The following is a 23,735-nucleotide window of genomic DNA, read 5'->3' on the forward strand; positions in this document are numbered from 1 at the left end:
CCCCATAGAACCCCATAGAAACCCCATATCCGCCCCATAGCCACGCTATAGTGCCCCATAGCCGCCCCACTGCCGCCCCATATCCGCCCCATAGCCACCATATAGCGCCCCATAGCCACCCCATAGCCACCCCACAGCCGCCCCATAGCACCCCATAGCCAGCCCATAGCGCCCCATAGCGGCCCCATAGCCACCCTATAGTGCCCCGTAGCCACCCCATAGCGACCCTATAGTGCCCCATAGCCACCCTATAGCCGCCCCATAGCGGCCCCATAGCCGCCCCATAGCCGCCCCATAGCCACCCCATGGTCACCCCATAGCCGCCCCATAGCCACCCTATAGTGCCCCATAGCCGCCCCACAGCCACCCTATAGCGCCCCATAGCCACCCCATAGCCACCCCATAGTGCCCCATAGCCACCCCATAGCCGCCCCATAGCCACCCCATAGTGCCCCATAGCCACCCCATAGCCGCCCCATAGCGACCCCATAGCCACACTATAGCGCCCCATAGCCGCCCCATAGCCACCCTATAACGCCCCATAGCCACCCCATAGCCGCCCCATAGAAACCCCATAGCCACCCCATAGCGACCCTATAGTGTCCCATAGCCACTCCATAACCGCCCCATAACCGCCCCATATCCGCCCCATAGCCGCCCCATATCCGCCCCATAACCGCCCCATAGCCGCCCCATATCCGCCCCATAACCGCCCCATAGCCGCCCCATAGCAGCCCGCCGTTTCCTTGCCGGTCTCTATGGGGTCGGGGAGGGGGAGGGGGGGGTTGTTTTTGGGGCGGCCCTATAAGAGCCCCGCCCCAAAGCCATATGGGGTCGATAAGGGCAGTTGTGGGGTGGGGCGGCCACGTGGGGTCCGGACCCATGGAGGACGAGGAGGACGAGTATGGGGGGGCCGCCCCATAGCGGGGTTATGGGGCGCTGTGGGGTTTCTATGGGGTTTTATGGGGTTTTATGGGGTTCCTATGGGGTTTTTATGGGGTTCCTATGGGGTTTTTATGGGGTTTCTATGCGGTTCTATGGGGTTTCTATGGGGTTTTCTATGAGGTTCTATGGGGCGCTATGGGGTTCCTATGGGGTTCCTATGGGGTTCCTATGGGGTTTGTATGGGGTTCCTATGGGGTTCTATGGGGCGCTGTGGGGTTCTATGGGGTTTTCTATGCGGTTCTATGGGGTTTCTATGGGGTTCCTATGGGGTTCTATGGGGTTTCTATGGGGTTTCTATGCGGTTCTATGGGGTTTCTATGGGGTTCCTATGGGGTTCTATGGGGTTTCTATGGGGTTTCTATGGGGTTCTATGGGGCACTATGGAGCTCTATGGGGTTTATGGGGCGCTATGGGGTTCCTATGGGGTTCTATGGGGTTCCTATGGGTTTCAATGGGGTTTCTATGGGGTTTCTATGGGGTTCCTATGGGGTTCTATGGGGCGCTGTGGGGCTCTATGGGGTTTTCTATGCGGTTCTATGGGGTTCCTATGGGGTTCCTATGGGGTTCCTATGGGGTTTCTATGGGGTTTCTATGGGGTTCTATGGCGCACTATGGAGCTCTATGGGGTTTATGGGGTGCTATGGGGTTCCTATGGGGTTTCTATGGGGCGCTATGGGGTCTATGGGGTCTGTGGGGTTTCTATGGGGTTTCTATGGGGTTTTCTATGCGGTTCTATGGGGCTCTATGGGGTTCCTATGGGGTTTCTATGGGGATTCTATGCGGTTCTATGGGATTTCTATGGGGTTCCTGTGGGGCGCTATGGGGTTCCTAGGGGGCTCTATGGGGTTTCTATGGGGTTCCTATGGGGTTCCTATGGGGTTTGTATGGGATTCTATGCGGTTCTATGGGATTTCTATGGGATTTCTATGGGGTTTCTGTGGGGCTCTATGGGGCACAGTGTGACTCTGTGGGGCGATATGGGGCACTATGGGGTTCCTATGGGGTTCTATGGGGTTCCTATGGGGTTCCTATGGGGTTCCTATGGGGTTTCTATGGGGTTTCTATGGGGTTTCTATGGGGTTTCTATGCGGTTCTATGGGGCTCTATGGGGTCTATGGGGCGCTATGGGGTTTCTAAGGGGCGCTATAGGGTTCCTAGGGGGCTCTATGGGGTTCCTATGGGGTTCTATGGGGCGCTATGGGGTTTCTATGGGATTTATATGGGGTTTCTATGCAGTTCTATGGGGTTCCTATAAGGTTCTATGGGGCTCTATGGGGTTTCTATGGGGTTTTATGGGGTTTCTATGGGGTTTCTATGGGGTTTTCTATGGGGTTCCTATGGGGTTCTATGGGGTTTCTATGGGGCGCTATGGGGTTCCTATGGGGTTCCTATGGGTTTGTATGGGTTTCTATGGGGCACTGTGGAGCTCTATGGGGTTTATGGGGCGCTATGGGGCTCTATGGGGTTTCTGAGGCACTATGGGGTTTCTATGGGGTTTCTATGGGGTTCCTATGCGGTTCTATGGGGTTTCTATGGGGTTTCTGTGGGGTTCTATGGGGCACAGTGTGACTCTATGGGGCAATTATGGGGTTTCTGTGGGGCGCTATATGGTTTCTATGGGGCTCTATGGGGCGCTATGGGGTTTCTATGGGGTTCCTATGGGGTTCTATGGGGTCCTATGGGGCGCCATGGGGCTCTATGGGGCGCTATGGGGCGCTATGGGGTTCCGATGGGGTTCTGTGGGGCGCTATGGGGTTCTGTGGGCGCTATGGGGTTTCTATAGGGCGCTATGGGGTTCCTATGGGGCACAGTGGGGTTTCTCTATGGCTCTATGGGGTTTCTATGGGGCACAGTGGGGCTGTATGGGGCGCTCTGGGGTTCCTATGGGGTTCTGTGGGGCGCTATGGGGTTTTTGGGGTGCTGAGGGGGTTCCTATGGGGCACTATAGGGTTTCTAGGGGGCGCTATGGGGCTCTATGGGGCTCTATGGGGTTTCTATGGGGCACTATATGGTTTCTATGGGGCGCTATGGGGTTCCTATGGGGCACAGTTGGGCTCTATGGGGCACTATGGGTTTTCTATGGAGTTTCTATGGGGCACTATGGGGTTTCTATGGGGTTCCTATGGGGTTTCTGTGGGACTCTATGGGGTTTATGGGGTGCTGCGGGCTTTCTATGGGGCACTATAGGGTTTCTAGGGGGCTCTATGGGGTTTCTAGGGGGTTCTATGGGGCGCAGTGGGGCTCTATGGGGCGCTATGGGGTTCCCATGGGGCACAGTTGGGCTCTATGGGGCACTATGGGGTTTCTATGGGGCGGCATGGGGTCTCTATGGGGTTTCTATGGGGCGCAGTGGGGCTCTATGGGGCTCCATGGGGTTTCTATGGGGTCTCTATGGGGTTCTATGGGGCGCAGTGGGGCTCTATGGGGCACTATAGGGTTTCTATGGGGTTTCTATGGGGTTTCTATGGGGTTCCTATGGGGTTTCTATGGGGTTCCTATGGGGCACAGTTGGGCTCTATGGGGCTCCATGGGGTTTCTATGGGGTTTCTGTGGGGCACTATAGGGTTTCTATGGGGTTTCTATGGGGCACAGAGGGGCTCTATGGGGTTTATGGGGCACTATGGGGTTTCTACGGGGTTCCTATGGGGCACCCTGGGGTTTCTATGGGGCGCAGTGGGACTCTGTGGGGCACTCTGGGGTTTCTATGGGGTTTCCGTGGGGCTCTATGGGGTTTCTATGGGGCACTATAGGGTTTGTATGGGATTTCTATGGAATTCCTATGGGGTTTCTGTGGGGTTCTATGGGGTTCTATGGGGTTCTATGGGGTTTCTATGGGGTTTCTATGGGGTTCCTATGGGGCACAGTGGGGTTCCTCTATGGGGTTTCTATGGGGCACAGTGGGGCTGTATGGGGCGCTCTGGGGTTCCTATGGGGTTCTGTGGGGCGCTATGGGGTTTATGGGGTGCTGAGGGGGTTCCTATGGGGCACTATAGGGTTTCTAGGGGGCGCTATGGGGCTCTATGGGGCTCTATGGGGTTTCTATGGGGTTTCTATGGGGCACTATATGGTTTTTATGGGGCGCTATGGGGTTCCTATTGGGTTCTATGGGGCGCTATGGGGTTTCTATGGGGCACAATGTGGTTTCTATGGGGCCCAGTTGGGCTCTATGGGGCACTATCAATTTCTATGGGGTTTCTATGGGGCACTATAGGGTTTCTGTGGGATTTCTGTGGGGTTTCTATGGGGCCCAGTTGGGCTCTATGGGGCACTATGGGTTTCTATGGGGTTTCTATGGGGCACTATAGGGTTTCTGTGGGATTTCTATGGGGTTCCTATGGGGCACAGTTGGGTTCTATGGGGCACCATGGGGTTTCTATGGGGTTTCTATGGGGCCGAATGGACACTATAGGGTTTCTATGGGGTTCCTATGGGGTTTCTGTGGGACTCTATGGGGTTTATGGGGTGCTGTGGGCTTTCTATGGGGCACTATAGGGTTTCTAGGGGGCTCTATGGGGTTTCTATGGGGTTCTATGGGGCGCAGTGGGGCTCTATGGGGCGCCATGGGGTTTCTATGGGGTTTCTATGGGGCACTCTCGGGTTTGTATGGGATTTCTATGGGGTTCCTATGGGGCACAGTGGGGCCCTATGGGGCGCTATGGGGCGATCTATGGGGTGGACGGGAATCTATGGGGCTGTGGAGGGTTATGGGGCAGCGCTGTTATGGGGTGGCTGTTATCCAACCCTGTACCCCCACTGCACGCCCCAAACCCCGCCCCATAGCCCACCCCATATCCCACACCCCATATCCCATATCCAACCCCATATCTGACCCACACCCCATATCTGACCCCATATCTGACCCCATACCCCATATCTGACCCCATATCCGTCGCCACACCCCATATCTGACCCCATATCCCATCCTATATCCCATATCTGACCCCACACCCCATATCTGACCCCATATCTGACCCCATATCTGACCCCACACCCCATATCTGACCCCATATCCCACCCTATATCCCATATCTGACCCCACACCCCATATCTGACCCCATATCTGACCCCATATCCCACCTTATATCCCATATCTGACCCCATATCCGGCCCCACACCCCATATCTGACCCCATATCTGACCCCATATCCCACCCTATATCCCATATCTGACCCCATATCCGATCCCATATCCCATAACCGACCCCATATCTGTCCCCACACCCCATATCTGACCCCATATCTGACCCCATATCCCACCTTATATCCCATTTCTGACCCCACACCCCATATCTGACCCCATATCCCACGCCATATCCCATATGTGACCCCATATCCCACCCTATATCCCATATCTGACCCCATATACCCCATACCTGAGTGCACATCCCATAGCTGACCCCATATCCCACCCTACACCCCATATCTGACCCCACACCCCATATCTGTCCCCACACCCCATATCTGACCCCATATCTGACCCCATATCCCACCTTATATCCCATTTCTGACCCCACACCCCATATCTGACCCCATATCTGACCCCATATCCCACGCCATATCCCATATGTGACCCCATATCCCACCCTATATCCCGTATCTGACCCCATATCTGACCCCACACCCCATATCTGACCCCATATCCCACCCTATGTGCTGTATCTGACCCCACACCCCATATCTGACCCCATATCCCATCTTATATACCATATCTGACCCCATATCCCACCCTATATCCCATATCTGACCCCATATCTGACCCCACACCCCATATCTGACCCCATACCCCATATCTGACCCCATATCCGTCGCCACATCCCATATCTGACCCCATATCCGACCTCACACCCCATATCTGACCCCATATCCCACCTTATATCCCATATCTGACCCCACGTCTGACCCCACACCCCATATCTGAAGCCATACCCCATATCTGACCCCATATCCCACCTTATATCCCATATCTGACCCCATATACCCCATACCTGACTGCACATCCCATAGCTGACCCCATATCCCACCCTACACCCCATATCTGACCCCACACCCCATACCTGACACCGTACCCTATATCTGACCCCATATCTGACCCCATATCTGACCCCATATCCCACCCTATATCCTGTAGCTGACCCCATACCTGACCCCATATCCTGCACCTGACCCCACAGCTGACCCCATATACCCCCAACCCCACACCTGACCCCATATCAGACCCTATATCCCATACCTGACGCCATATCCAACCCTGTATCCCACATCTGACCCCATACCTGACCCCGTACTCCATACTGACCCCATACCCCATATCTGACCCCATACCCCACAGCTGACCCCATATCTGACCCCATACCCCGCACCTGACCCCATATCCGACCCCATATCCCACACCTGACCCCATACCTGACCCCATATAGCCCCGACCCCACACATGACTCCATATCCCACCTCATTCCCCACACGTGACCCCATATATCCCCGACCCCACACCTGACCCCATATCCGACCCCATAACCCGCACCTGACCCCATATCTGACCCCATACCCCATATCCCACCCCATTTTGCCCCGACCCCACACGTGACCCCATCCCTGACCCCATATAGCCCCGACCCCACACGTGACCCCATCCCCGACCCCATATAGCCCCGACCCCACACGTGCCCCCATACCCGACCCCATACCCCACACGTGACCCCATATAGCCCTGACCCCACACCTGACACCATAGCCAACCCCATACCCCACACATGACCCCATACCCGTCCCCATATAGCCCCGACCCCACACGTGACCCCATACCCGACCCCAAACCCCACACCTGACCCCATATCCCACCCCATACCCCGCACCTGACCCCATATAGCCCCGACCCCACACGTGACCCCATCCCCGACCCCATACCCCGTACCCGACGCCATATAGCACCGACCCCACACCTGACCCCATATCCCAAACCTGACCCCATATCTGACCCCATATAGCCCCGACCCCACACCTGACCCCATACCCGACCCCAAACCCCACACCCGACCCCATATAGCCCCGACCCCACACCTGACCCCATATCCCACACCTGACCCCATCCCCGACCCCATATAGCCCCGACCCCACACGTGACCCCATATCCGACCCCATACCCCATCCCCGACCCCATATAGCCCCGACCCCACACCTGACCCCATATCCCACACCTGACCCCATATCTGACCCCATATAGCCCTGACCCCACACCTGACCCCATCCCCGACCCCATATAGCCCTGACCCCACACGTGACCCCATATATGACCCTATACCCCATATCTGACCGCATACCTGACCCCATACCCCACCCTATACCCCACACCGGACCCCATATAGCCCCGACCCCACACCTGACCCCATATCCCACATGTGACCCCATCCCCGACCCCATATAGCCCCGACCCCACACCTGACCCCATACCGGACCCCATATAGCCCCGACCCCACACGTGACCCCGTCCCCGACCCCATACCCTGTACCCGACCCCATATAGCACCGACCCCACACCTGACCCCATATCCCAAACCTGACCCCATCCCCGACCCCATATAGTCCCGACCCCACACGTGACCCCATACTCAACCCCATATAGCCCCGACCCCACACCTGACCCCATATCTGACCCCATACATGACACCTGACCCCACACCCGACCCCATATAGCCCCGACCCCACACCTGACCCCATATCCCAAACCTGACCCCATACCCGACCCCATATAGCCCCGACCCCACATGTGACCCCATACCCGACCCCAAACCCCACACCTGACCCCATATCCCACCCCATACCCCGCACCTGACCCCATATAGCCCCGACCCCACACGTGACCCCATCCCCGACCCCATATAGCCCCGACCCCACACGTGACCCCATACCCGACCCCATATAGGCCTGACCCCACACCTGACCCCATACCCGACCCCATACCCCACACGTGACCCCATATCCGACCCCATACCCCGCACCTTTCCCCATTTAGCCCCGACCCCACACCTGACCCCATATCCCACACCTGACCCCATATCTGACCCCATATAGCCCTGACCCCACACGTGACCCCATACCTGACCCCATATAGCCCCGACCCCATACCCCACACCTGACCCCATATAGCCCCGACCCCACACCTGACCCCATATCCCACCCCATACCCCACACGTGACCCCATATAGCCCATACCCCACACGTGACCCCATATCCGACCCGACACGTGACCCCATATCCAACCCCAGACCCCACACCTGACCCCATATAGCCCTGACCCCACACGTGACCCCATGACCCTATACCCCATATCTGACCGCATACCTGACCCCATACCCCACACCTGACCCCATACCTGACCCCATATAGCCCAGACCCCACACCAGACCCCATATCCCAAACCTGACCGCATCCCCGACCCCATATAGCCCCTACCCCACACCTGACCCCATACCCGACCCCATATAGCCCCGACCCCACACCTGACCCCATACCCGACCCCATATAGCCCCGACCCCACACCTGACCCCATACCCGACCCCATATAGCCCCGACCCCACACCTGACCCCATACCCGACCCCATATAGCCCTGACCTCACACCCGACCCCATATCCCACACGTGACCCCATATCCGACCCCATACCCCATCCCCGACCCCATATAGCCCCGACCCCACACGTAACCCCATATCCCACACCTGACCCCATACCCAACCCCATATAGCCCTGACCCCACACATGACCCCATACCTGACCCCATATAGCCCCGACCCCACACCTGACCCCATACCTGACCCCATATAGCCCCGACCCCACACGTGACCCCGTCCCCGACCCCATACCCCATCCCCGACCCCATATAGCCCCGACACCACACGTGACCCCGTCCCCGACCCCATACCCCATCCCCGACCCCATATAGCCCCGACACCACACGTGACCCCGTCCCCGACCCCATACCCCGTACCCGACGCCATATAGCACCGACCCCACACCTGACCCCATATCCCAAACCTGACCCCATACCAGACCCCATATAGCCCCGACCCCACACCTGACCCCATACCCAACCCCACATAGCCCCGACCCCACACCTGACCCCATATCCCAAACCTGACCCCATACCGGACCCCATATAGCCCCGACCCCACACCTGACCCCATATCCGACCCCATACCCCATCCCCGACCCCATATAGCCCCGACCCCACACCTGACCCCATATCCCACACCTGACCCCATATCTGACCCCATATAGCCCTGACCCCACACCTGACCCCATACCTGACCCCATATAGCCCCGACCCCACACCTGACCCCATATCCCACCCCACAGACGCGGCGCCGTCGGGGTGCTGGGCCCTACAAGGCTGAACCCCGCAGTTCTGCGGGTCCGTTACGCCGTGCGGGGGCCGATCCTACAACAGGCCCTACAGCTCGAGAGGGAGCTCAGCCAGGTAACCGCCCTATAGGGCGCCCTATAAGGGACCCTATAGGGGATCCTATATGGGATCCTCCATGGGATCCTATATGGGTGCCCTGTGTGACCCTTATATGGGATTCTATATAGGATCCTATATGGGACCCCATTATATGGCCATATATGGCCTCTGTATCGGATCCCTGTATGGGATCCTATATGGGATCCTATATGGGAGCCCTGTGTGACCCTTATATGGGATTCTATACGGGATCCTAAATGGGACCCCAATATTTGGCCATATATGGCCTCTGTATGGGATCCTTATATGGGATCCTATGTAGGACCCTTGTGTGACCCTTATATGGGATCCTATATGGGGTCTTTGTATGGGACCCCAATATATGGCCATGTATGACCTTTGTATGGAATGCTTATATGGGATCCTATATGGGATCCTATATGGGAACCCTGTGTGACTCTTATATGGGATTCTATATGGGATCTTTGTATGGGACCCCAATATATGGCCATATATGGCCTTTGTATGGGACCTTTATATGGGATCCTATATGGGATCCTATATGGGACCTTCGTGTGACCCTTATATGGGATCCTATATGGGATCTTTGTATGGGATCCTAGTATATGGCCATATATGGCCTCTGTATGGAACCCTTTTATGGGATCCTATATGGGATCCTATATGGGTGCCCTGTGTGACTCTTATATGGGATTCTATATGGGTCCTATATGGGACTCCAATATATGGCCATATATGGCCTCTGTATGGGATCCTCGATGGGATCCTATATGGGACCCCTGTGTGACCCTTATATGGGATTCTATATAGGATCCTATATGGGATCCCAATATTTGGCCATATATGGCCTCTGTATCGGATCCCTGTATGGGATCCTATATGGGATCCTATATGGGACCCCTGTGTGACACTTATATGGGATCCTATATGGGATCCTATATGGGACCCCAATATATGGCCATATATGGCCCCTGTATGGGATCCTATATGGGATCCTATAAGGGATGCTATGTGGGACCTTATATGGCCTCTGTATGGGATCCCTGTAAGGGATCCTATATGGGATCCTATATGGGACAATCGCGTGACCCTTATATGGGATTCTATATATGATCCTATATGGGATCCCATTATATGGCCATATATGGCCTCTGTATGGGACCCCTGTATGGGATCCTATATGGAATCCTCCATGGGATCCTATATGGGACCCCTGTGTGACCCTTATACGGGATCCTATATGAGATCTTTGTATGGGACCCCAATATATGGCCATATATGGCCTCTGTATGGGACCTTTATATGGGATCCTATATGGGATCCTCCATGGGATCCTATATGGGACCCTTGTGTGACCCTTATATGGGATCCTATATGGGATCTTTGTATGGGATCCTAGTATATGGCCATATATGGCCTCTGTATGGAACCCTTTTATGGGATCCTATATGGGATCCTATATGGGTGCCCTGTGTGACACTTATATGGGATCCTATATGGGATCCTATATGGGACCCCATTATATGGCCATATATGGCCTCTGTATGGGATCCTCGATGGGATCCTATATGGGACCCTATATGGGACCCCTGTGTGACCCTTATATGGGATTCTATATAGGATCCTATATGGGATCCCAATATTTGGCCATATATGGCCTCTGTATGGGATCCTTTTATGGGATCCTATATGGGATCCTCTCAGGGTTCCTATAGGGGACCCTATATGGGATCCTTGTATGAAACCCCTATATGGGATCGCATATGGGATCCTATATGGGAGCCCTGCATGAGACCTTTTATGGCCTCTCCATGACCCCTCTGTGACCCCATGACCCCTATGTGACCCCTTAACCCCCATATGACCCCATGACCCCCATATGACCCCGTGACCCCATGACCCCTATGTGACCATGTGACCCCGTGACCCCTATATGACCCCATCACCATCATATGACCCCTATATGACCTCATGACCCCTATATGACCCCATGAACCCTATATGACCCCATAACCCCATGACCCCTATGTGACCCCATCACGCCTCCATGACCCCTGACCCCTCCATGACCCCATAAGCCCGTGACCCCTCCATGACCCCATGACCCCTCCATGACCCATGACCCCACGTGACCCCATGACCCCTATATGACCCCGTGACCCCTCCATGACCCCATGACCCCTCCAGGACCCCGTGACCCCTCCATGACGCATAACCCCATGACCCCATGTGACCCCATCACCCCTTTATGACCCCGTGACCCCATATGACCCCGTCACCCCTCCATGACCCCATGACCCCTCCATGACCCCATAACCCCATGACCCTTATGTGACCCCATCACCCCATATGACCCCATGACCCCTACATCCGTCCATGACCCCTATATGACCCTATGACCCCTCCATGACCCCATAACCCTTCTGTGACCCCTATGTGACCCCATCTCCCCCATATGACCCTGTGACCCCTATATGACCCCATGACCCCTCCATAAACCCATGACCCCTTTGCGACCCCGTAACCCCATGATCCCTATGTGACCCCATCACCCCCATATGACCCCATAACCCCTATATGACCCTGTGACCCCTATATGACCCCGTCACCCCTCCATGACCCCGTGACCCCTCCATGACCCCATAACCCCATGACCCCTATGTGACCCCATCACCCCATATGACCCCATGACCCCTCCATAAGCCCAATACCCCATGACCTCTATATGACCCCATGACCCCTCCGTGACCCCATAAGCCCGTGACCCCTCCATGACCCCTTGACCCCTATATGATCCCTTAGCCCCAATATGACCCCATGACCCCTCCATGACCCCTCCATGACCCATGACCCCACGTGACCCCATCACCCCATATGACCCGTGACCCCATATGACCCCATCACCCCTCCAAGACCCCATGACCCCTCCATGACCCCGTGATCCCATGACCCCATGTGACCCCATAACCCCTCCATGACCCCATGACCCCTATGTGACCCCATCACCCCCATATGACCCCATGACCCCTATATGACCCCGTGACTCCTCCGTGACCCCATCTCCCCCATATGACCCTATGACCCCTATATGACCCCATAACCCCATCATCCCTATATGACCCCGTGACCCCATATGACCCCGTGACCCCATATGACCCCGTGACCCCTCCGTGACCCCGTGACCCCACATGACCTCTCTCTGCCCCCCCCAGGGCGTCCCCCACCCCTTCACAGAGGTCATTCGGGCCAACCTTGGGGATGCTCAGGCCATGGGGCAGAAACCCATCACCTTCCTGCGCCAGGTGACCGCGTGACCTTTGACCTTTGACCCCGCGTGTGACCTTTGCCCCCCACGTGACCCCTGTGTGACCCCCACGTGGCCTCGCTGTCCCCGCCCCCTGAGCTCATGGGGTGGGGGATGGGGCGTCCCCATGTGACCTGTTGTGACCCCACGTGACCCCGTGTGACCCCTGTGACCTTTGACCCCCACATGACCCCAAGGTGGTCTCACTGTCCCTATTCCCCAATGAAGGGGGTGGGGTGTCCCTATGACTCCCTGTGACCCCTTGCGACCCCCCCATGACCCCATATGACCCCACGTGACCCCGTGTGACCCCATCTGACCTTTGACCCCCACGTGACCCCCAGACGACCATCAGGTGGGGCCTGAACTCATTTGGGGCGGGGGGTGGGGGGGGTGTGGTGTCCCCACGACCCCACGTGACCCCATGTGACTCCACGTTGACCACGAGCGACTTTTGACCCCCCCCGTGTGACCTTTGACCCCCCCTTGTGTGACCTTTGACCCCCCCCCCAGGTGGCCGCTCTGTGCGTTTACCCCGAACTCCTGAACGGGGATTTCCCAGAAGACGCCAAAGCGAGAGCGAGGAGATTGCTGCAGGAGTGCGGGGGGCACAGCGTCGGTGGGGGCAACGGGGGCAATGGGGGCAATGGGGGCAATGGGGGCAATGGGGGCATTGGGGGCAATGGGGGCATTGGGGGCATTGGGGGCAATGGGGGCATTGGGGGCAATGGGGGCATTGGGGGCATTGGGGGCAATGGGGGCAATGGGGGCAGTGGGGGCATTGGGGGCATTGGGGTCAGTAGGGATATGGGGGCATTGGGGATAATGGGGGCAATGGGGGCAATGGGGGCAATGGGGACAATGGGGGCATTGGGGGCAATGGGGACAATGGGGGCATTGGGGACAATGGGGGCATTGGGGGCAATGGGGGCAATGGGGGCAATGGGGGCATTGGGGGCAATGGGGACAATGGGGGCAATGGGGGCATTGGGGGCAATGGGGGCATTGGGGGCATTGGGGGCAATGGGGGCAATGGGGGCATTGGGGGCATTGGGGGCATTGGGGGCATTGGGGGCAATGGGGGCATTGGGGGCATTGGGGGCATTGGGGGCATTGGGGGCATTGGGGGCATTGGGGGCAATGGGGGCATTGGGGGCATTGGGGGCAATGGGGGCATTGGGGGCATTGGGGGCAATGGGGGCATTGGGGGCATTGGGGGCATTGGGGGCATTGGGGGCAATGGGGGCATTGGGGGCATTGGGGGCAATGGGGGCAATGGGGGCATTGGGGGCAATGGGGGCATTGGGGGCAATGGGGGCATTGGGGGCAATGGGGGCATTGGGGGCATTGGGGGCAACGGGGGCAACGGGGGCAACGGGGGCATTGGGGGCAATGGGGGCAATGGGGGCAATGGGGGCAACGGGGGCAACGGGGGCAACGGGGGCATTGGGGGCAACGGGGGCAACGGGGGCAACGGGGGCAACGGGGGCATTGGGGGCAACGGGGGCATTGGGGGCAATGGGGGCATTGGGGGCAACGGGGGCAACGGGGGCATTGGGGGCAATGGGGGCAACGGGGGCAACGGGGGCAACGGGGGCATTGGGGGCAATGGGGGCAATGGGGGCAACGGGGGCAACGGGGGCATTGGGGGCAATGGGGACAATGGGGGCATTGGGGGCATTGGGGGCAATGGGGGCAATGGGGGCATTGGGGGCAACGGGGGCAACGGGGGCAACGGGGGCATTGGGGGCAACGGGGGCAACGGGGGCAACGGGGGCATTGGGGGCAATGGGGGCATTGGGGGCAACGGGGGCAACGGGGGCAACGGGGGCATTGGGGGCAATGGGGGCAATGGGGGCAATGGGGGCAATGGGGGCAACGGGGGCAACGGGGGCATTGGGGGCAACGGGGGCAACGGGGGCAACGGGGGCATTGGGGGCAATGGGGGCATTGGGGGCATTGGGGGCAACGGGGGCAACGGGGGCATTGGGGGCAATGGGGGCAATGGGGGCAATGGGGGCATTGGGGGCAGTGGGGGCAGTGGGGGCAGTGGGGGAAAGGAGGACAATGGGGGCAATGGGGGCAATGGGGGCAATGGGGTCAATGGGGGCAATGGGGGCAACGGGGGCATTGGGGGCAATGGGGGCAACGGGGGCATTGGGGGCACTGGGATCCCTATGGGGCTGCTGGGGTCCCTATGGGGCCATTGGGGCGGCTATGGGGTCGCTATGGAGTGGCTATGGGGCACTTGGGGTGGCTATGGCGTGGCTATGGGGTGGCTGTGGGGCAGCTATGGGGTGGCTATGGGGTCACTATGGGGTCACTGTGCGGTGGCTATGGGTCACTATGGGGTCGCTATGGGGTGGCTATGGGGTGGCTTTGCGGTCTCTATGGGGGGTCACTATGGGGTGGCTGTGGGGAGGTTATGGGGTGGCTATAGGGTGGCTATGGGGTCACTATGGGATCTCTATGTGGTTGCTATGGGGCAGCTATGGGGTCACTATGGGGTGGCTATGGGGCCATTGGGGTGGCTATGGGGTCACTATGGGGTCACTATGGGGTCGCTATGGGGTGGCTATGGGGTGGCTGTGGGGTCACTATGGGGTCGCTATGGGGCAGCTATGGGCTGGCTGTGGGGTCACTATGGGGTCACTCTGGGGTGGCTATGGGGTCTCTATGGGGCAGCTATGGGCTGGCTATAGGGTGGCTGTGGGGTGGCTATGGGGTCACTATGGTGTCACTATGGTGTCACTATGGGGTCGCTATAGGGTGGCTATGGGGTGGCTATGGGGTCGCTATGGGGTGGCTGTGGGGTCACTATGGGGTGGCTATGGGGTGGCTATGGGTAGCTATGGGGTCGCTGTGGGGCAGCTATGGGGTGGCTATGGGGTCACTATAGGGTCGCTATAGGGTGGCTCTGGGGTGGCTGTGGGGTCACTATGGTGTCACTATGGGGTGGCTATAGGGTGGCTGTGGAGTTGCTATGGGGTGGCTATGGGTTGGCTATGGGATCGCTATGGGGTGTCTGTGGGGTCTCTATAGGGTGGCTATGGGGCGGCTATGGGGTGTCTGTGGGGTCTCTATGGGGTGGCTATGGGGTCTCTATGGGGCGGCTATGGGGCGGCTATGGGGTGTCTGTGGGGTCACTATGTGGCGGCTATGGGGTCTCTATGGGGCGGCTATGGGGTGGCTATGGGGTGTCTGTGGGGTCCGCAGGTTCGTACAGCAGCAGTGCGGGGCTGGACGCGGTGCGGGAGGACGTGGCGCAGTTCCTGCAGCGCCGCGATGGATTCCCTGCCTGTCCCCAAAACATCTTCCTGTCCTCCGGGGCCAGCGAGGCCATCGTGGTGCGTCCCGACCCCATACGGCCCCATACGGCCCCATCGCGTCCCCGTATGGCCCTATATGGCCCCATGTGTTCGCATGGCCTCATAGCGCCCCCATATAGCCCTATATGGCCTTATATGGCCCTATATGGCCCGATATGCATACACCCCCATAAAACCCCATACAACCCCATAGAATCCCATAAATCCCATATTACCCCATAGACCCCATAGATCCCCATAAAACCCCATAGATCCCCATAAACACTATAGAACCCCATAAACCCCATAAAACCCCATAGAACCCCACACAACTCCATAGAACCCCATAGATCCCCATAAAACCCCATAGAACCCCATAAACCCCATAAAACCCCATAGACCCCATAGGACCCCCCAGACATCCCATAATACCCCATATCCCATCATCCCCCGCGCCCCTATGCCATAATTCCTCACACCCCCCCATATCCCATCACCCCCCGCGCCCCGTATCCCATCATCCCCCGCGCCTCTAAGCCATAATTCCCCACACAACCCCCCCATATCCCATCACCCCCCGCGCCCCATGCCATAATTCCCCACACAACCCCCCCATATCCCATCACCCCCCGCGCCCCGCATCCCATCACCCCCCGCGCCTCTAAGCCATAATTCCCCACACAACCCCCCCGCATCCCATCACCCCCCGCGCCCCGCATCCCATCACCCCCCGCGCCCCTATGCCATAATTCCCCACACAACCCCCCCATATCCCATCCCCCCCCGCGGCCCGCATCCCGTCATGCCCCGCAGACGATCCTGAAGCTGCTGCTGTGGGGTTCCGGCCCGTCGCTAAGCGGCGTCCTGATTCCGGTCCCCCAATATCCGCTCTATGGCGCCGCCCTGGCGGAGCTGGGTGCCGTACAGCTGCCGTACGAGCTGTGCGAAGAGCAGCAATGGCGGCTGGACGTGACGGAACTGCGGCGCGTCGTCAAAGACGCCAGGGGGCGCTGCTGTCCCAGGGCGCTGTGCGTCATCAACCCTGGGAACCCGACGGGTATCGGGGGCGGGGGGGGGGGGGTTATTATGGGATGGCTGGGGATATTATGGGATGGGTGGGGTTATTATGGGATGTGGGGGGTTATTATGGGATGTCGTGTGGGGTTATATGGGGTCATATGGGGTTATGGGGTCATATGGGGTTATTATGGGATGGGTGGGGTTATTATGGGATGGGTGGGGTTATGGGGTTATTATGGGATGTGGGGGGTTATTATGGGATGGGTGGGGTTATTATGGGATGTCGTAAGGGGTTATATGGGGTCATGTGGGGTCTTATGGAGTTATGGGGTCGTATGGGGTTATTATGGGATGTGGGGGGTTATTATGGGATGGGTGGGGTTATTATGGGATGGGTGGGGTTATGGGGTTATTATGGGATGCAGGGGGTTATTATGGGATGTCGTACGGGGTTATATGGGGTCATGTGGGGTTATATGGGGTTATGGGGTCATATGGGGTTATGGGGTCAAATGGGGTCTTATGGGGTTATGGGGTCATATGGGGTTATTATGGGATGTGTGGGGTTATGGGGTCGTATGGGGTTATATGGGGTTATGGGGTTATATGGGATCTTATGGGGTTATGGGGTTATGGGGTCATATGGGGTTATATGGGGTCAAATGGGGTCTTATGGGGTTATGGGGTTATATGGGATTATATGGGATTATGGGGTCATATGGTGTTATGGGGTCATATGGGGTTATATGGGGTTATGGGGTCGTATGGGGTTATGTGGGGTTATGGGGTCAAATGGGGTCTTATGGGGTTATGGGGTCATATGGGGTTATATGGGGTCTTATGGGGTTATGGGGTTATATGGGGTTATGGGGTCATATGGGGTCATTATGGGATGTATTGGGTTATGGGGTCGTGTGGGGTTATGGGGTTATTATGGGATGTGTGGGGTTATGGGGTCGTATGGGGTTATGGGGTCATATGGGGTTTTATGCGGTCTTATGGGGTTATGGGGTCATATGGGGTTATATGGGGTTATGGGGTTATATGGGGTCTTATGGGGTTATGGGGTTATATGGGGTTATGGGGTTATGGGGTCGTGTGGGGTTATGGGGTTATATGGGATTATATGGGATTATGAGGTCATATGGGGTCAAATGGGGTTATATGGAGTTATGGGGTCATATGGGGTTATGGGGTTATATGGGGTTATGGGGTCGTATGGGGTTATGGGGTCATATGGGGTTATATGGGGTCAAATGGGGTCTTATGGGGTTATGGGGTTATATGGGGTTATATGGGATTATATGGGATTATGGGGTCATATGGGGTTATGGGGTCATATGGGGTTATATGGGGTTATATGGGATTATATGGGGTTATGGGGTCATATGGGGTTATGGGGTTATATGGGGTTATGGGGTCATATGGGGTCATTATGGGGTTATGGGATTATGGGGTCGTATGGAGTTCTATGGGGTTATGGGGTCATATGGGGTCATTATGGGATGTGTGGGGTTATGGGGTCATATGAGGTTATGTGGGGTTATGGGGTTATATGGGGTCTTATGGGGTTATGGGGTCATATGGGGTCTTATGGGGTTATGGGATTATGGGGTCAAATGGGGTCTTATGGGGTTATGGGGTCATATGGGGTTATATGGGATTATATGGGATTATGGGGTCATATGGGGTTATGGGGTCATATAGGGTTATATGGGGTTATGTGATTATATGGGGTTCTATGGGGTTATATGGAGTTATGGGGTTATGTGGGGTTATGGGGTTATTATGGGATGTGTGGAGTTATGGGGTCGTATGGGGTTCTGGGGTTATATGGGATTATGGGGTCGTATGGGGTCATATGGGCTTATGGGGTTCTATGGGGTTCTATGGGGTTATGGGGTTCTATGGTGTTATGGGGTCATATGGGGTTATGGCATTATGGGGTTCTATGGGGTTCTATGGGGTTATGGGGTCATATGGGGTTATGGTATTATGGGATTATGGGGTTATATGGGGTCATATGGGGTTATATGGGATTATGGGGTCGTATGGGGTTCTATGGGGTCATATGGGGTTTTATGGGGTTATATGGGGTTATATGGGGTTTTATGGGATGTGTCGGGTTATGGGGTCATATAGGGTTATGGGGTTCTATGGAGTCATATGGGGTTATATGGGGTCGTATGGGGTCATATGGGGTTATTATGGGATGTGTGGGGTTATGGGGTTATTATGGGATGTGGGGGGTTATATGGGGTCATATGGGGTTATGGGGTTATGGGGTGTGTGGGGTTATGGGGTTATATGGGGTTATGGGGTCGTATGGGGTCATATGGGGTCTTATGGGGTTATGGGGTCATATGGGTTTCTATGGGGTTATGTGGGGTTATGGGGTCATATGGGGTCTTATGGAGTTACGGGGTTATATGGGGTAATGGGGTTATTATGGGACGTGTCGGGTTATGGGGTCATATGGGGTCATATGGGGTTTTATGGGGCTATACGGGGTTATGGGGTTATATGAGGTTATTATGGGATGTATGGGGTTATGGGGTTATATGGGGTCATTATGGGATGTATGGGGTTATGGGGTCGTGTGGGGTTATGGGGTTATATGGGATGTGTGGGGTTATGGGGTCGTGTGGGGTTATGGGGTTCTATGGGGTTATTATGGGATGTGTGGGGTTATGGGGTCATATGGGGTCTTATGGGGTTATGGGGTTATATGGGGTTATGGGGTTATTATGGGATGTGTCGGGTTATGGGGTCATATGGGGTTATATGGGGTTATATGGGGTTATGGGGTCATATGGGGTTATGGGGTTCTATGGAGTCATATGGGGTTATGGGGTTCTATGGGGTAATATGGAGTTATGGGGTTATATGGGGTTATGAGGTTATTATGGGATGTGTAGGGTTATGGGGTCATGTGGGGTTATGGGGTCATATGGGGTTTTATGCGGTCTTATGGGGTTATGGGGTCATATGGGGTTATATGGGGTTATGGGGTCAAATGGGGTTATATGGGGTTATGGGGTTATGGGGTTATATGGGGTTTTATGGGGTTATGGGGTTATGGGGTTATATGGGGTTATGGGGTCGTGTGGGGTTATGGGGTTATATGGGATTATATGGGTTTATGGGGTCATATGGGGTCAAATGGGGTTATATGGAGTTATGGGGTCGTATGGGGTTATGGGGTTATTATGGGATGTCATGTGGGGTTATATGGGGTCTTATGGGGTTATATGGGGTTATGGGGTTATATGGGGTTATTATTGGATGTGTGGGGTTATGGGGTCGTGTGGGGTTATGGGGTTATTATGGGATGTGTGGGGTTATGGGGTCGTATGGGGTTATATGGGTTCATATGGGGTTATGAGGTTATGGGGTTATGGGGTTATTATGGGATGTGTGGGGTTATGGGGTCGTATGGGGTCATATGGGGTTTTATGGGGCTATACGGGGTTATGGGGTTATATGAGGTTATAATGGGATGTATGGGGTTATGGGATCGTGTGGGGTTATGGGGTTCTATGGGGTTATGGGGTTATAGGGTCGTATCGGGTTATTATGGGATGTGTGGGGTTATGGCGTCATATGGGTTTCTATGGGGTTATGTGGGGTTATGGGGTCATATGGGGTGTTATGGAGTTATGGGGTTATATAGGGTAATGGGGTTATTATGGGATGTGTGGGGTTATGGGGTCATATGGGGTCAAATGGGGTTATATGGGGTTATGGGATTATGGGGTCGTATGGGGTCTTATGGGATTATGGGGTTATATGGGGTTATATGGGATTATATGGGGTTATATAGGGTTATTGGGTTATTATGGGATGTGTGGGGTTATGGGGTCGTATGGGATCATATGGGCTTATGGGTTTATGGGGTTTTATGGGGTCATATGGGGTTATGGGGTCATATGGGGTTATTATGGGATGTATGGGGTTATGGGGTTATTATGGGATGTGTGGGGTTATGGGGTCATATGGGGTTATGAGGTCATATGGGGTTATATGGGGTCATATGGGGTTATTATGGGATGTATGGGGTCATATGGGGTTATGGGGTCATATGGGGTTATATGGGGTCATATGGGATATATGGGGTTATGGGGTTGTATGGGGGTATGGGGTTCTATGGGGTTATGGGGTTCTATGGGGTTATATGGGGTTTTATGGGTTCTATGGGGTTATATGGGGTTATATGGGGTGTTATGGGGTTAAATGGGGTCATATGGGGTCATATGGGGTTATGGGGTTCTACGGGGTTCTATGGGGTTATGGGGTTTTATGGGGCTTTATGGGGTCATATGGGGTTATGTGGGGTCATATGGGGTTATGTGGGGTTATGGGGTTATATGGGGTTATGGGGCTATGTGGGGTTATATGGGATGTTATAGGGTGTTACGGGGTTTGGGGTTATGGGGTGCTATGGGGTTAAATGAGGTTAAACGGGGTGATGGGTTGTTATGGGGGTTTTATGGGGTTATTTGGGGCTGTGGGGTGTGTGGGGTTATATGGGGTTATGGGGTGATATGGGGATTATGGGGGTTATGGGATATAAATGCGGTTATGGGGCATTGTGGGGTTATGGGGTATGGGGGGGTAATAGGGCTGTTATGGGGTGTGGGGGGTTATGGGGGATTTATGGGGTATGGGGAGGTTATGGGGTGTGGGGGTTATGGGGTTTGGAGGGGTTATGGGGTGTGGGAGGTATGGGGACAATGGGGGCTATGGGGTGAGAACAACAGAAACCTATTGGGATCGGGAGAGCAGAGTCCTACTGGGATCCCACTGTCCTTTTGGGGTTGGGATCCCATTGTCCTTTTGGGATCTCAGTGTCCTTTTGGGGTTGGGATCCCATTGTCCTTTTGGGATCTCAGTGTCCTTTTGGGGTTGGGATCCCATTGTCCTTTTGGGATCTCACTGTCCTTTTGGGGTTGGGATCCCATTGTCCTTTTGGGATCTCACTGTCCTACTGGGACAACCGAAATCCCACCCCCAACCCCAATCCCAACCCCAATCCCAACCCTGACCCCAATCTCCACCCCAATCCCACCTCAATCCCAACCCCAACCCCAATCTCCATCCCAACCCCAATCCCATCCCAATCCCAACCCCAACCCCAATCCCAACCCCAATCCCAATCCCAACCCTGATCCGAATCCCAACCCCAACCCCAATCCCAACCCCCAACCCAACCCCAACCTCAACCCCACCCCAATCCCAGCCCAACCCCAATCTCCATCCCACCCCAACCCCAATCCCAACCCCAATCCCAATCCCAACCCTAATCCCACCCCAATCCCAACCCTGATCCGAATCCCAATCCCAATCCCAATCCCACCCCAATCCCATCCCAATCCCAACTCCAAACCCATCCCAACCCCAATCCCACCCCAACCCCAATCCTGACCCCAACCCCACCCCAACCCCAATCTCCATCCCACCCCAACCCCAATCCCAACCCCAATCCCACCCCAATCCCACCCCAACCCCAATCTCCACCCCAACCCCAATCCCACCCCACCCCAATCCCACCCCAATCCCAACCCCACCCCAATCCCATCCTAATCCCACCCCAACCCCAGTCTCGACCCCAACCCCACCCCAATCCCAATCCCGACCCCAATCTCCACCCCACCCCAACCCCAATCTCCACCCCAACCCCAATCTCCATCCCACCCCAATCCCAATCCCAACCCCACCCCAATCCCTCCCCAATCCCACCCCACCCCAATCCCGACCCCAATCCCGACCCCAATCCCGACCCCAATCCCAACCCCAATCCCAATGCCAATGCCACCCCAATCCCACCCCAACCCCAATCCCTACCCCACTCCAACCCCAACCCCAATCCCATCCTAATCCCACCCCAACCCCAACCCCACCCCAATCCCACCCCAATCTCCATCCCAAACCCACCCCAATCCCACCCCAACCCCACCCCAACCCCAATCCTACCCCAATCCCAACCCCAATCCCACCCCAATCCCAACCCCAATCCCACCCCAACCCCAATCCCACCCCAATCCCAACCCCAACCCAACCCCAACCCCAATCCCACCCCAATCCCATCCCAATCCCATCCCAACCCCAATCTCCATCCCAATCTCCATCCCAACCCCAACCCCAGCCCAATCCCAACCAACCCCAATCCCACCCCAACCCCAACCCCAACCCCAATCCCAACCCCAACCCCACCCCAATTCCACCCCAACCCCACCCCAATCCCACCCCAATCCCAACCCCAACCCCAACCCCAATCCCAATCCCACCCCAACCCCAGCGCCAACCCCAATCCCACCCCAATCTCCACCCCAATCCCAACCCCAATCCCACCCCACCCCCAATCTCCACCCCAATCCCAACCCCAATCCCACCCCAACCCCAATCCCACCGCACCCCAACCCCACCCCAATCCCAATCTCCATCCCACCCCAACCCCAACCCCAACCCCAATCCCAATCCCACCCCAATCCAACCCCAATCCCACCCCAATCCCGCCCCAACCCCAATCCCACCCCACCCCACCCCCAACCCCAATCCCGACCCCACCCCAACCCCAATCTCCATCCCACCCCATCCCAATCCCACCCCAACCCCAATCCCAACGCCAATGCCACCCCAATCCCACCCCAATCCCACCCCAACCCCAATCCCAACCCCAATC

General features: G+C 56.2%; 1 protein-coding gene across 2 annotated transcripts in view; it reads left to right on the forward strand.

The window, feature by feature from the left end:
- Nucleotides 1-821: 821 nt before the first annotated feature.
- The window catches only part of GPT (glutamic--pyruvic transaminase), a 45,270-nt gene continuing 22,356 nt past the window's right edge, over nt 822-23,735 (forward strand). For both annotated transcript variants that reach the window (XM_090138177.1, XM_090138178.1), the window contains exons 1-6: nt 822-902; nt 9,295-9,415; nt 12,634-12,723; nt 13,239-13,344; nt 15,942-16,072; nt 16,847-17,090. In XM_090138177.1, coding sequence (XP_089994303.1) covers nt 829-902; nt 9,295-9,415; nt 12,634-12,723; nt 13,239-13,344; nt 15,942-16,072; nt 16,847-17,090 — 766 coding nt within the window. In that variant the 5' untranslated portion in view covers nt 822-828. The remainder of the gene's footprint in view (nt 903-9,294; nt 9,416-12,633; nt 12,724-13,238; nt 13,345-15,941; nt 16,073-16,846; nt 17,091-23,735) is intronic.

Source organism: Phasianus colchicus, chromosome 3 (genome assembly GCF_987193195.1).
Source record: "Phasianus colchicus chromosome 3, bPhaCol1.hap1.1, whole genome shotgun sequence".
Lineage (NCBI taxonomy): Eukaryota > Metazoa > Chordata > Aves > Galliformes > Phasianidae > Phasianus > Phasianus colchicus.